Raw genomic sequence first — 12,555 nt, 5'->3', positions numbered from 1 at the left:
TCCGCTGCAGGTCTGCGCGGGCGCTGCGCTGCCGAGTGCAGTGGTCCCTGTCACACGCTGTTGAGCGTTGCCATGTGCTGCGGGTGCAGCTTGCCCAATGCTTGTGAGCTGCACTAGAAGCTGCAGCATTGGGGGCGCTGTCGAGGGCCAATAGCCGGTGTGAAAACTGACGGGCGCTGCAGATTTTTTATTTTTCCTCCATGTGTATAATAAGCTAACGAAGTGCCTATGTTATACACATATGGGTAACCCATGATATGCGAACGACGTGCCTATGTCATGTGGTCATTTGTATTTATTTTTTTTTGTCTGTTATACATATTTAGCTAACACATGATAAGCTAACGACGTGCCTATGTCATGTGGTCATTTACTTTTATTTTGTCTCTTATACACATGTGGGTAACCCATGATATGCTAACGACGTGCCTATGTCATGTGGTAATTTACTTTTATTTTGTCTCTTATACACATGTGGGTAACCCATGATATGCTAACGACGTGCCTATGTCATGTGGTAATTTGTTTTTTATTTGCAGTACTATGTACCTAAACTATGCTAACGTCGTGCCTATGGTTTATGTCTAGTTGCGCGATTGTGAGTAACTATGCTACACAGTCATTACAGTGGGAAAACTGAGTATTCTATTTTTCGTTTTCTATTTTCAGACTTAAAAAGTAGAGATTTATGTCTATAAAACTCTACAATCAGCTGTGCGCAGACAGATGCGAGAACGCCACAATGTCAGGATGGCCGTGTTATAAATGGGAAACTACATAGATGTCACTACTGTGTCTAAAATGCTAAGCAAAGAGAATATAACCACTACGATGCTAAGCTGGCCGAATAGAAAGAAGAAATGGTTGATGACCTCGATGACGATAACAGGAATGACAGATGGGACAGATGTCTAAAAACTGTGGCGTGGTTATTATTGTTTATAGAAAAGCGTGTTGGATATGTCAATGTTGTAATATTACCGCACCATTAAATATTGTTCTGGTTTATGGTCATGTTTCCCCTAATTTATCTCCGATTCTAATAATATCATATATATGCCTACTTTCAGTTAAATGCCACTAATTATCTACTGTTTATTATTATTTTATGAGTATCTGACGACCATATATATTTTTCCCCAATTTATTTCCTCACAATTTAGGTTATTACTACAATCTTAAATATACCTTGTGTTATAAACCAGTTTAAATTATTTTAGTATTATATAGGATTATTTTAATTAATTATTTCGTGTTATTATCATGATGCCTTATTTTTATAATATTATGTTCTTATTTATGTGTCGGAAACGGTCATTAGTTTGGACGTAAACGAAGCGCGGCATGAGTTTCGATAGATGGCAGCACCATCGCGATGACGTCAATCGACACCGGAAATCAGAGATGCGTGCCTGGGATTTGAACCTCGGACCCCTCGATCGAGAGGCCAAGTTTCTTAACCACTGGTTATCACTGCTTTTTACACTCATCAACGACTATCTTAGTCCTCAGGAGTAGCAGCGCATTTGTGATTGGGTCAAGTAGAACCCTCGTTCCATGGTTTACAGATGTCCATGAACGTCGTCGCTGTGGTTCCGGGACCAGAATAGGGCTACAGTATCCCCTGCCTGCCGTAAAAGGCAACTAAAAGGGGCTGCGGGGCGACGATGTGTGTGGCCGCATACCGTCGTATACAATAGACGATGTAGCGAGCAGCATGCTCACCTGGACTCCGGTTGCGTTCCTTTGGAGATCCCGGAGTCCTTTACGCAGCGCCGAAGACGGCCACCAAGGGGGGTTTAGTGCGGTAAAAGTCCCACATAACTCTATGTCGCTCCCACGGCACCGAGTACCTTTCGAAGATTTCCCCCTCGAAAAAAAGATATCCATGAACGAAAGTGGCCACTTACCATTAAGTAAAGTGCTCATTTGCTACTCCAATCTTATAATAATTGGACAAATGCGTATCCCACACGAAGGGTTCTGTACCACCAAATTTTCATTTGATTTTGACTGATTGATTTAACTTTGAATTTAACGATACTTTAAATATACATATTCTTACTATAAAATATATTATAATAGAAAGGATAATGATAAAGGAAAAAGGAAATAATAAAGATTAATATATAAAGAGTCTTTATTTCGTTTTTATTACGTTAACCGAAAAAGTTTAGTTTTTGAACGCAGTAATTAACTTACCTCACATAATTGAAACGTTTCTTTTATTACCGTCACATGTGTAAAAGCAAATATTTCATTTATAAAGGTTCCATATTGTCTAGAATCCAGCCCATAAACTTCGTTACGTCAGTGTACACTCCTGGGAAGTCTGATCCGCATCTGTTGGGTCCATGTGAAACAAGGCCGTATTGGACGAATCTGTTCACATTGTTATACGTCGCTGGAAGAATCAACGGACCGCCTGAATCGCCGTTACAAGAGTCCTTGTTGTACGTTCCAGCGCATAACTGGTTTTCAGTCGCGTCCGGTGCCCCAGGTTTTGCGTATCTAAAAATTTAAATGAATTGACGATGTTAGGCTAGTAGTTAAAACATTTAATTGCATATTAATCGGAATCTGAGCTTTCCAGGCGCACGTCTGACTTTTCAACGTTATTAGCATATCATAAAATAATTATCACTTATTATAATGCTGTACAAGAGTACTTAGAGGTAAGTAGAAAATAATTTGCACTTGGTTAGTGCGATGGACTGTGTCCTCAAATTCCTGTCAGCCGGGAGGACGCCCGTACCAAAATTTGACAAGTAAACATGTTATTGGGTGAAATATTTAAAAATTTTTTACAGCGTATTTTTAGGAAGTCTGTGTGAGATTCTTTTTCTATTCATCTGACAATCGTCAAGTCAAGGCTTAAATTCTGGTGCTGCTGTAGTAATTTAAAGCTAGGCTTTAGTACACCAGGTTAAGTGTATTCTAATTCGCTCCAGTCAATCTGAAATGCATATCTACCAATTCGGTAATCCAACAAAACCTACGTACCTATTATATAAACTGCTGCATTCTTCAGCAGTTTTAATGGGGATGGAGACCTCGAGGAGAATTGGAGAATCTGTTCCATTTTCAGTGATCCCCCAGCCAGTGACAGTAGCTTGCTCATTAGCCAGCGGCTTGCTGCGTAACTGTGCTGTTTTCGGCAAACAGATAGGGTCGACGTTTGCTGTAAAACGACGTACAAAAGCAAAATTATTGGAACTAAAAAAAGTTCTGGAAATGTGAATTCTGGGTGCCAATTCGCATAATCCTTCTCCATCGTGTCTTCTCTTAGACCCGTGCTTAGCAGTGGGAGCTTAAGTTATGGCGGCAGGGGCAATCTAGGGTCCAAGGGTGGTCACTGCCACCCTGCCGTAGGGCAAATCTAGGAGATTGCCTACACACAACACAATTAAGAAGGCAATTAAGGGTCATCCACACCCTTACACCCTAGTTTGCCTCTACGGCAAGTGTGTGAGTAGCTTAAGGCTATTGGACATTCCAGATTTTCATTCAAAAGATTTTCATCCCGCTTTCTACTGACAACATTTTGGATTGATTAACATCAACATCATCAACCTATTATTGCCCCACTGTTGGGCATGGGTCTCCTCTCAGAATGAGAAGGATTAGGCCATAGTCTACCGCGCAGGCCAAGTGCGTATTGACAGATTTCACATACCTTTAAGTTTTTTTTATAAATCTCTCAGGTAAGCAGGTTTCCTCACGATGTTTTCCTTCGCCGTTTAGTAAGTGATATTTAATTTCTAATATGCCAATAACTTCGACAAATCAGAGATGCGTGCCTGAGATTTGAACCTCGAACCCCGCGATCGAGAGACCAGGTTTCTTAACCATTAGGCTATCACTACCCCTTTGAGTACGGAACTTAAAATGGCAATAAACAAGTCATTCAGGCTAAATGATTTATGAAACCTATAACTACGTAGTTGTGGTCTGAATACGCTTTGAGTGATACTTACGGTGTCCAAACTCAATAGGAACACCAACTCGAAGCAGCGCAATATCATTGACTACTGTAGGCAAGCCGTGATAATCTTTGTGTACTATGCTTTTTTCTACTGGAACATCCTGAAAGTAAATAAATAATTTGACGAGATCAGGAAATTATGAACCTTAATTATACAGGACTGATGTTGAGAGAAGCCTATAAACCCCTTTGTGATATGACTCCGACGGCACCACCCCCACTCTTATCTCTGTCTAATAACAGCAATGTTTAGCGCTTTTATTTGAAACTATTTGAAGGGTGTGGCAAGGGAGACATAATTTGCCGATGCATTTCAGTTTAGCCCGCCGGAATAGCAATGCACCTGAGGCTAACCTTAGATGGAAATCTACCCTTGTCTAGGGTCCATCGCAGATGTCCATGGGCGGCAGTTGCTACTTAACATCAGGTTGACTGGATGCTCATCTGCTACTTATTTATTATTTATATAGACAAGTAATGTGTACTGTTAGCAAATTCAAGAAGGAAGTCAGTTGAAACATTTTGTGTTTCAACTGCGAAGATCTATTTCAGGTTAATAATAGTGGTGTTAACTGTTCTAGTTCGCGCTTCTATTCTAGTTCGCGTACTAAAGAATTAGACATACCTACATGGGAATGAAATGTACCGAAAAACATTACCCTCCGCGGGTAAATATGTACCTGAATATAATTTGTGCAGGTGCCGTCCTGACAGTCGTACTCTTCCTCGATATTGTATTCACCAACACGTACTCCCGCGATGCTCTTATTATATACACAATGCGCCGCTGTGAGGACGTAACGTTTGTTGATTATACTGCCTCCACATTTGAACGCAAAGCCATCACCTGGAAGAATTGTATACTTATATAAGATACCTAGATACCTTACGTAATGCACAATCATTCCATTCCTTCAAAAATCTCGTTAAATCGCATTATCCACAGCTCTTACTTTGTCTTCATCCCTGTTTCATTGCTTGAATATTCCATTACTTTTCTTTAATTTTAAAATGGTTATAATTCCTTTATATTTTTTGTTCCTTCTCCTGTCATTGTTGTATGTTCTATCTTATCTTCAATTTACTCCCAAACTTACCAAAGATTGAGAGTAAATTGAAGATGTTGTTTTGAAACTGGACTCTAATTTGCACGCTACTATTTTAATTCATCCCAACTTTATCTCCCCATCGTAAGGTTGTCTGGAAGAAGTCACTGCTTAGCGATAAGGCCGTCTTTGGTATTGTCGTAAATTTGTATCTTTGTTTATTATTTCATTTCGTGGGTACAAAAAAGTTATATTATTATAAAAACGGCAGTGTTCAACTGCTGTGTTCTAGTTTCAAATGTGGTAATAGAGATAACTTTTCCGAGACATTCCAGCTTAGCTCTCAGGGATTGCGGCGCATATGTGCCCCGCCTCAGGTGAGAATGTTATCTTATTTGGTGTAGATAAAAAAATAATGTTACACCACCTTGGGCTATCCGCCATATTATGTTTAAAATTTATAGCTGTGCATTGTCATCCAAACCAAACGTATATAAAAAAATCAACTTTTCGGTTTGGATTAAGAATTTTTAAATTGAGTTGAAAAAATTCATCCTTACAAACAAAGGACTAACAAAGCAAGTTAAATTAAAGTTTGTAATAAATAAGTTTTGTCAGTTGAATCCAGTCTTATACAATATAATATGTGAACATGAACACCTATTTTGCGCAAGTATCCTTATGTGACTTTAGGGGCTATATTTTTCATCCATTGCAGGAAAACCTGTGCGTCACTACATAAATTCAACAATAAGGACAAACAGTGTTTATATTATACATATATGTGAGTAATTATATAGATAGTATAAGGTAAGTAATTAGCTAAATAACGTTAAAGTTAAATGAATATTCAATAATTTGTTGAGTTATTTTACCTTAAGAAGTCAACAATATGGTTGGACTCTGGAGGCATCACCGTCGTTTTGCTCAATAAACAGCGGTACTGGCTGTGGTACGGGAGACATTCCTATCCGTGGTGATCCAAAGTCCTCAGTGGTAGCAACGCACCTGGTCGAGCTTAGGTGAGACTATGATCTTATCTGGGGTTGGCTACAGATGTTTATGAGCGGTAGTGGATACTCACCATCAGGTGGACTGCATGCACCTTTCCTTTTTTTTGTTTACGAGGGGGAAACCATCAAAAGGTACCCGACGACGTGGGAGCGACGCCGGGTTATGTGGGATTTTTACCGCACTAAAACCCCCCCGGTCGGCCGTCCTCATCGCTTGGTGGGGAACTCCGGGATCTCCGATACCCCAATCGGGTTCTTTCCTGGGGGAGCAGTTTACGCTCCTCCCACACACCTGGTGTTTACAACGGTATGCGGCCACACACACCGTCCTCCTTCCCGGGGCTACTTGCTGGACGGTTCGACCCACCACCCGCAACCCCAGAAGCCCCCTTTTAGTCGCCTCTTACGACAGGCAGGGGATACCGTAGCCTTATTCTAGTCCCGAGACTACAGGGACAGCATGCACCTTTCCTACTCATATAATATAAAAGAATAAAAATATTGAAAATCAAACATACTATAAGTTTCGTGGTTTTATAGAAATATCTTACGGGTATTGTGTGAGATGAGAGCCATCCACGGATATTCGAATAGGTCTGCTTTCTTGCCCCCAACTATCCGTGGGCCTTTGATATCCCCGCATGCAGTAGCCAAAAGGTTCAAGTTTGGGTGGTTATCTATTCGAGTATCTTCAGTTGTTCCGGTTGCTGGTACTTTCTGTTCTGTTGACGGGAATCTCGAGCAGCATACCTGTTTAGTAGAATCGTATTAAATACATTGTCATCGTTAACTCATTATTGTACCACAGTTGGGTACGGTCTTCTCCACCGCGCTGGCCAAGTGCGAATTGATAGACTTGTGCGAGTGTGAGTGGGTGAATAGTGTTTAACGTCCTGACAGATGTTAGACAGGCAGGTTCTACATTGCTCTGCCTGTCGTAAGAGGTGACTAAAAGGGGGCTTCCGGGGTTGCGGACGGCAAGAGTGGCTGATCAAACCGCCCGGCCAGCGACCCCGGGAAGGACGGCGGTATGTGTGGTCGCATACCGTCGTGCACCCCAGACGGTGTGGTGAGCATTAAGCTCACCTGGGCGGAGCCCGACGGGGCACAGCGCTAAGAGGACTCCGGTTGCGTTCCGTTGGAGATCCCGGAGTCCTCTACGCAGCGCCGAGGACGGCCACCGGGAGGGTTTTAGTGCGGTAACAGTCCCACATAACCCCGTATCGCTCCCACGGCACCGGGTACCTTTTGAAGGTTTCCCCCTCGTTAACAAAAAAAAAAAAGGTTCTACATTGCTCATAAGCAATAAGGATCGAGAAAAATCAGAATTATCCTTTTATAATTCTGATTGATCTGATGACCTGATGATCCTTGTATGCAAGATCACAAGCGAAATTACATACATACATAACGCACCCTTTATTAATAATATTCAGTCCATCTAATGTTTTGCCTATTAAACTGCTTTGTCTATCTCACTATTTTAACTTATTTGTCTTCGAAGAAAATTTTTAGTCGGCAGAAATTGTTAAATTTCCTTTTTTGGTAGGCAACAGTTTAATAGGACGATTGGGGATAGGCGCTAAATGATTTATTAGTACAGTAATACCCCGACTTACGCTACCCCGACTTACGTGAATTCGGAGTTACGCGATTTTCAAATCCCGTCGATACGCCTATGGTTTGTGTGTCCCGATATTCCATATTATAATAAATAAGCTTACTAACCCTACAATTATTCATGTAATCATGTGTATCTGTTGCGCGAAGTCAACACAATCACAAGAAGACAAAACATTCGAAATCATACAATACGATGGTATATACATGCATACCCCGACTTACGCGAATTCGACTTACGCGGTTATCACTCGGTCCCACCAATCATGTAAGTTCGAGATATTACTGTACTGAGCGTGTATGGAAGCGAATTGATCAATAATACTCACCTTTGGTATTGGTCGTCTTGTGCTTCGGTCAAATCCACATGACGCAAGTTTGAATAACTGTGTCGTGGCTTGGTCTCTTTTATTTATTGCAAGGTAGAGGGCTGGAGGGCACTTGTCGTAATTCATGCAGTCACTGCATACTTCTGAGAACCACAGAAACAAAGGTTATTAAGTTTTTTTATAGGTATAACATAGTAGCAGACGAGCGTGCAGTCCACCTGATGGTAAGTGGCCGGTGTTGCATGGACATTTGTGATCAACCCCAGATAGGATTAGATATTCCTACCTGAAGTCGGTCACAGTTGCGCCGCTAACCCTGAGGACTAAGCTGGAATACCTCTGAAAAGTATCTCTCCCTTACCACACCCTTGAAACTAGAACATGGCAGTGCTTAACACTGCTGTTATTATACAGAAATATGTGTGGCGGTGGTGCCACCGGAATGGAAATGTGAACATAACCACCTAAAGTATACTTCGAGAGGTTAAAATTCTCATCTAAAAACTCCACAAGTTGCCTGCATACAATACGTGTTGAGTTGGTACTTAATTTATTCAATTATTTTCCTCTTAGCTGTTGTACTGGGAAATCCAGTTTTTGTTCCACACATAAATATTTTTACACGTCTCGAACTCTACAAGATCAGGTCACACAGTTCATTTTGATTAACTGAGATGATAATGAAGATCATGCATACTTATATTTAGTTTGTTATTATATTGTAATAAATGCAAATTTTAATGTGATTATACGGCATCTTTTAGATTATTTTGTATAGAAATCGTATGTATGAGTAGGTATATATTTGCTATATATTTACGTATGTGGCCTTGAATTTTATAAGGTTGTCTAATAATCGTAGTATATTCATTGTTTTTGACCTCACGATTACTAATACAATTTCACACACTATAAGATGAACATACAACGATGTAAATTTTAATTAGATTTATATTTAGTATCGATAAACAAAGAACATTACATCTGATGTTATTCACAAAACTGTTATTACGAACAAAACAAAAATGTTCAAATTAAACCAAAAAACTGTATAAACGAGATATTTACATTATTTAGGTATATAACACCATTTTATATAAAAAACAAACATTTATAAACAAAACACTTAAAGCTGTTTATAAATAAACACTATAGGTACCTATTACCTTGCCTTTTAAGGGTTAATTATTTAGATAATTTTTTATTACAATCAAAATCAAAATACTTACGGCTCTGAACTGTAGTAACGCCTATAGTAACCAAAAACGCACTTAATGCTATAAAGGTATACATTTTATATGAATATTAAAGGATGTTGAGAAAATGCACGATCGTCTTCAAGTGTCGACCGACAATGACTGACTAAGGTGACTACGAAATATATATTTAAAAGAAACTCAAGATTTATAAAATTCCCATATGACATCATACCGGTCTAACTTATTCCAGTGATAGCCTTATTTAATATTGATAGACCCTGACCTTATATGTTGCTTCGTTGATACGTTGTCTTTGTTTTAATTATATTCTTTTATCGCAAATAATTGACCAAACGACTCGAACTCGCAACGGAGGTTATCGTACTCTCAAATTAAGCTAATTAAATTTTTAATATTTAATTTTGTTATCGTAGAAGAAAATGGATCGTGAAAATTTTAATTGTCTACCCGTAGCGTAGACAGTTCGAATAGATAAACAAAAATCTCCAAAAAATTGCGGTTTCTTTGCGGTGACCAGGGCCGGATTTAGAGGTCTAGAGGCCTTGGGGCAACAAAGGAGTGGAGGCCCCCTGGCCCCAAATTATTTTCCGAATAAAATGAACAATTTTTTCTGTTGAGTTTTTCAATAAATATTTTATTATGAAACGTAGGTAGATTCTTCTAGTATTCAATTGTACAAAGTACTGTAGATAAAGGTAAAACAACGAAAAAAATATCAAAGGAAAATATTTTCTTTTACTAGTGTTTACTAGTCGGAATTAAAAAAAAACATTCGACGTCTCTATTGCGGGGGCCCCTCTTTTGTGGAGGCCCCGGGGCTGCCGCCCCGGTTGCCCTCCCTTAAATCCGGCCCTGGCGGTGACTTCTATTTATTTTCACGCTTTTTTTATTTTTAGTATTAGTCGTTATAGTGGCCACGGTTATACATACTCTGTGAAATTTTCAAGTATCTATCTATTGTGGTTCAGGAGATAGAGCCCTGTGACAGACGGACAGACAGCGGAGGCTTAGTAATAAGGTTCCGTTTTTAGCCTTTGAGCACGGTACCCTAAACACAGAGTGAGAAACAGTTTATTACAATAAAATAATTCATAAAATAAAAATGTATAAATTTTTGTAAAGGCCTGTGGAGACACAGTAAGTCAATTAGTCAGATTCAATATTTTTCTTATATCATCACCGAATCAGAACACCGTGAAACTAACTTGATGAGAACATTCGAGAACTTCACCTTTATATCCCCTATATTTACAATAAAGTATGAATAAATAATTAAACATATCTGCAAATCTTGGTCAGTTCTATAGTTCTCAAAGGCGTGCAAGGGTGGGCCCACATCAATCGATCGATCGATTCGAAATTAGATCAATGTCGATCGTCAGTTAATGCCTCTTATTCACCGGATCAGTCGATGTTGATGAACCCTTCTGATAACTTACATATAATAACCAGCACCAAACATAACGTTATTTAATTATTAAAATAAAAATATAGTTAAAAAAAATAGAAAACACGTGGGGTGCTCCATTTATCAGTTTTCGAAAAGCGCCCCACACTTTTTCCACAATTATACTATTTACTGTTCCTTAATTGATTCCTAGATTGAAAATTATTTTCTACTTTTTAGTTCATTTTATCATAAAAGCGTGTTTATTACTTTTTTAAACTATATTTATTTTATTAATTTTTAAGTATTTTGGTTTATAGCAGCCACCGTTATGCATCCTGTAATACCTGTAAAAAATTCAAGTGTCTATCTATTACGGTTTAAAAGATAACAGCCCTGTGGCACACGAACAGACAGCGGAGGGTTCCGTTTTACCCTTTGAGTACGGAATCCTAAAATCATTCTACATGAGGGCAATATAGATATGTTTCAGAAAATTTGAGTTATAGGAAAATAATAATTAGTATTCAAAACTAAAAATAACGCTGTAACAGTTATTGAAACTAAAAAGTAATAATTGTTGCAATCTAGTAACTTTGCGATGAACTATGCAGCGCTAATCTCTTTTGTTGTACAGTACAAATTGATGTAGTGGTGCTGCCTAAGCACAGTTTTCGAAAAACTTAGTATATCAGCCACGTTTATCATATATCTCAGACCCTCTTTGCAAAGGGACTAAAACATGAATTTCTCCACCTAGGCTAGGTGATAATTAGAAAGTGGTCGTGATCAGACAGTGTCAGTACGGACTTTGCATATATACAAGACATTGAGAAAACATCGATAGCGTGATTCAGAAACATGTGGCGCCGTCTCTTGAAGTGGCTTGATACCGGTTTGGCAAAGGGAGATCTCCCGTCGGGCTAGGTGATCTTGCCCAGGGAGCGGCCGCGCTCCAACAGTCTCAGTTCCGAGCGTGTATATATGCAAGATGTTTAGAAAACTTCCATAGCGTGATTCAGCAGCGCCATCTGTTGACGAGTGAGAGTTAAAAACAAGACGAGAATTAAACACTTCAGGTTAAAGTAAAAAGGATTGTCAGTAAAGTCGGTGCCTTATTTTGCTTATTGAAGCTATCAAAAGTGCAAAACCAAAATGTATCAGGGTTAGAGCGGAGTATAGGGAGACATATAGGGATAGAATAAAAAAAGGATGGTTTTTACACTGTTATGTTATAATAAAAATAAAATTGACTTTACATGCAATTTTTATGTACCTTTCTGCTAACTCGTCCGATAGTGATCACAGTCCAGGACTGTGATAGTGCTCGACCTTTCGTTTTTGGAAAATACTTTTTTCTTTTACTTTTTGACTCATTTGGACTTATTAATCCCGAGTGAGTTTGAGACAATCAGTACAGAAATAATAGTAGGTGCGTGCTAAAATAGAGGCGAATGACGGCCAAATAACATTAAACATTTAAGTAACAAATATATTACAAATGCTGCACTCGGTTATGTTAAGCTTGTCCCTGTAGTTCCGGGATCAGAATAGGGCTACGGTATACGCGCTAAGAGGCCTCCGGTTGCGTGCCTTTGGAGATCCCGGAGTCCTTTACGCAGCGCCGAGGACGGCCGCCGAGGGGGTTTTAGTGCGGTAAGAATCCCACATAACTTTGTGTCTCCTCGATAGCAAAAAAAAAGCTTAAGTTAAGCCTCGGTTCCCATCCTTATTGCTATGTAGAGGACCTCGAGATCTTAACGCAACCGGTCCTCTGCGCGCGGTGGCAATGTCGGGCGCTGACCTGAGCTTTACACTCATACTCGTACCTTCATTAATGTGTTATTATACTTATTAAGTTTATAATATAAGAGTAGCAGAGGAGCATGCAGTCCACCTGATTGTAAGTGGCTACTACCATCCATGGACATCTGTGATCTTTCCCAGATAAGATT

General features: G+C 39.4%; 1 protein-coding gene across 1 annotated transcript; it reads right to left on the bottom strand.

Annotated features, from left to right (window-relative positions):
• Positions 1 to 2,122: 2,122 nt before the first annotated feature.
• LOC140742896 (CLIP domain-containing serine protease HP8-like) lies at positions 2,123 to 9,380 on the bottom strand. The gene is made up of 7 exons (XM_073073959.1): positions 9,223 to 9,380; positions 7,994 to 8,136; positions 6,596 to 6,794; positions 4,666 to 4,832; positions 3,978 to 4,086; positions 3,004 to 3,181; positions 2,123 to 2,511 (listed from the first exon to the last, which is right to left on the bottom strand). The coding sequence occupies exons 1-7, from the start codon at positions 9,284 to 9,286 to the stop codon at positions 2,262 to 2,264; spliced, it is 1,110 nt and encodes a 369-aa protein (XP_072930060.1). The 5' UTR covers positions 9,287 to 9,380; the 3' UTR covers positions 2,123 to 2,261.
• Between the last annotated feature and the right edge of the window lie 3,175 nt (positions 9,381 to 12,555).

Source organism: Epargyreus clarus, unplaced genomic scaffold (genome assembly GCF_041222505.1).
Source record: "Epargyreus clarus isolate Ecla_fem2 unplaced genomic scaffold, WU_Ecla_fem_2.2 ptg000006l, whole genome shotgun sequence".
In the NCBI taxonomy this organism is placed as follows: Eukaryota; Metazoa; Arthropoda; class Insecta; order Lepidoptera; family Hesperiidae; genus Epargyreus; species Epargyreus clarus.
This window is presented reverse-complemented; position numbering and strand designations above follow the sequence as displayed.

Excerpts from the sequence above, each read along its gene's own strand:
- LOC140742896 (XM_073073959.1), bottom strand. The coding sequence starts at position 9,286 with ATGTATACCTTTATAGCATTAAGTGCGTTTTTGGTTACTATAGGCGTT. Across the intron at positions 4,087-4,665 it reads CCTGCACAAATTATATTCAG|GATGTTCCAGTAGAAAAAAG; the intron begins GTACATATTTAC and ends ATTTACTTTCAG. Across the intron at positions 3,182-3,977 it reads TCCTATTGAGTTTGGACACC|CAAACGTCGACCCTATCTGT; the intron begins GTAAGTATCACT and ends GTCGTTTTACAG.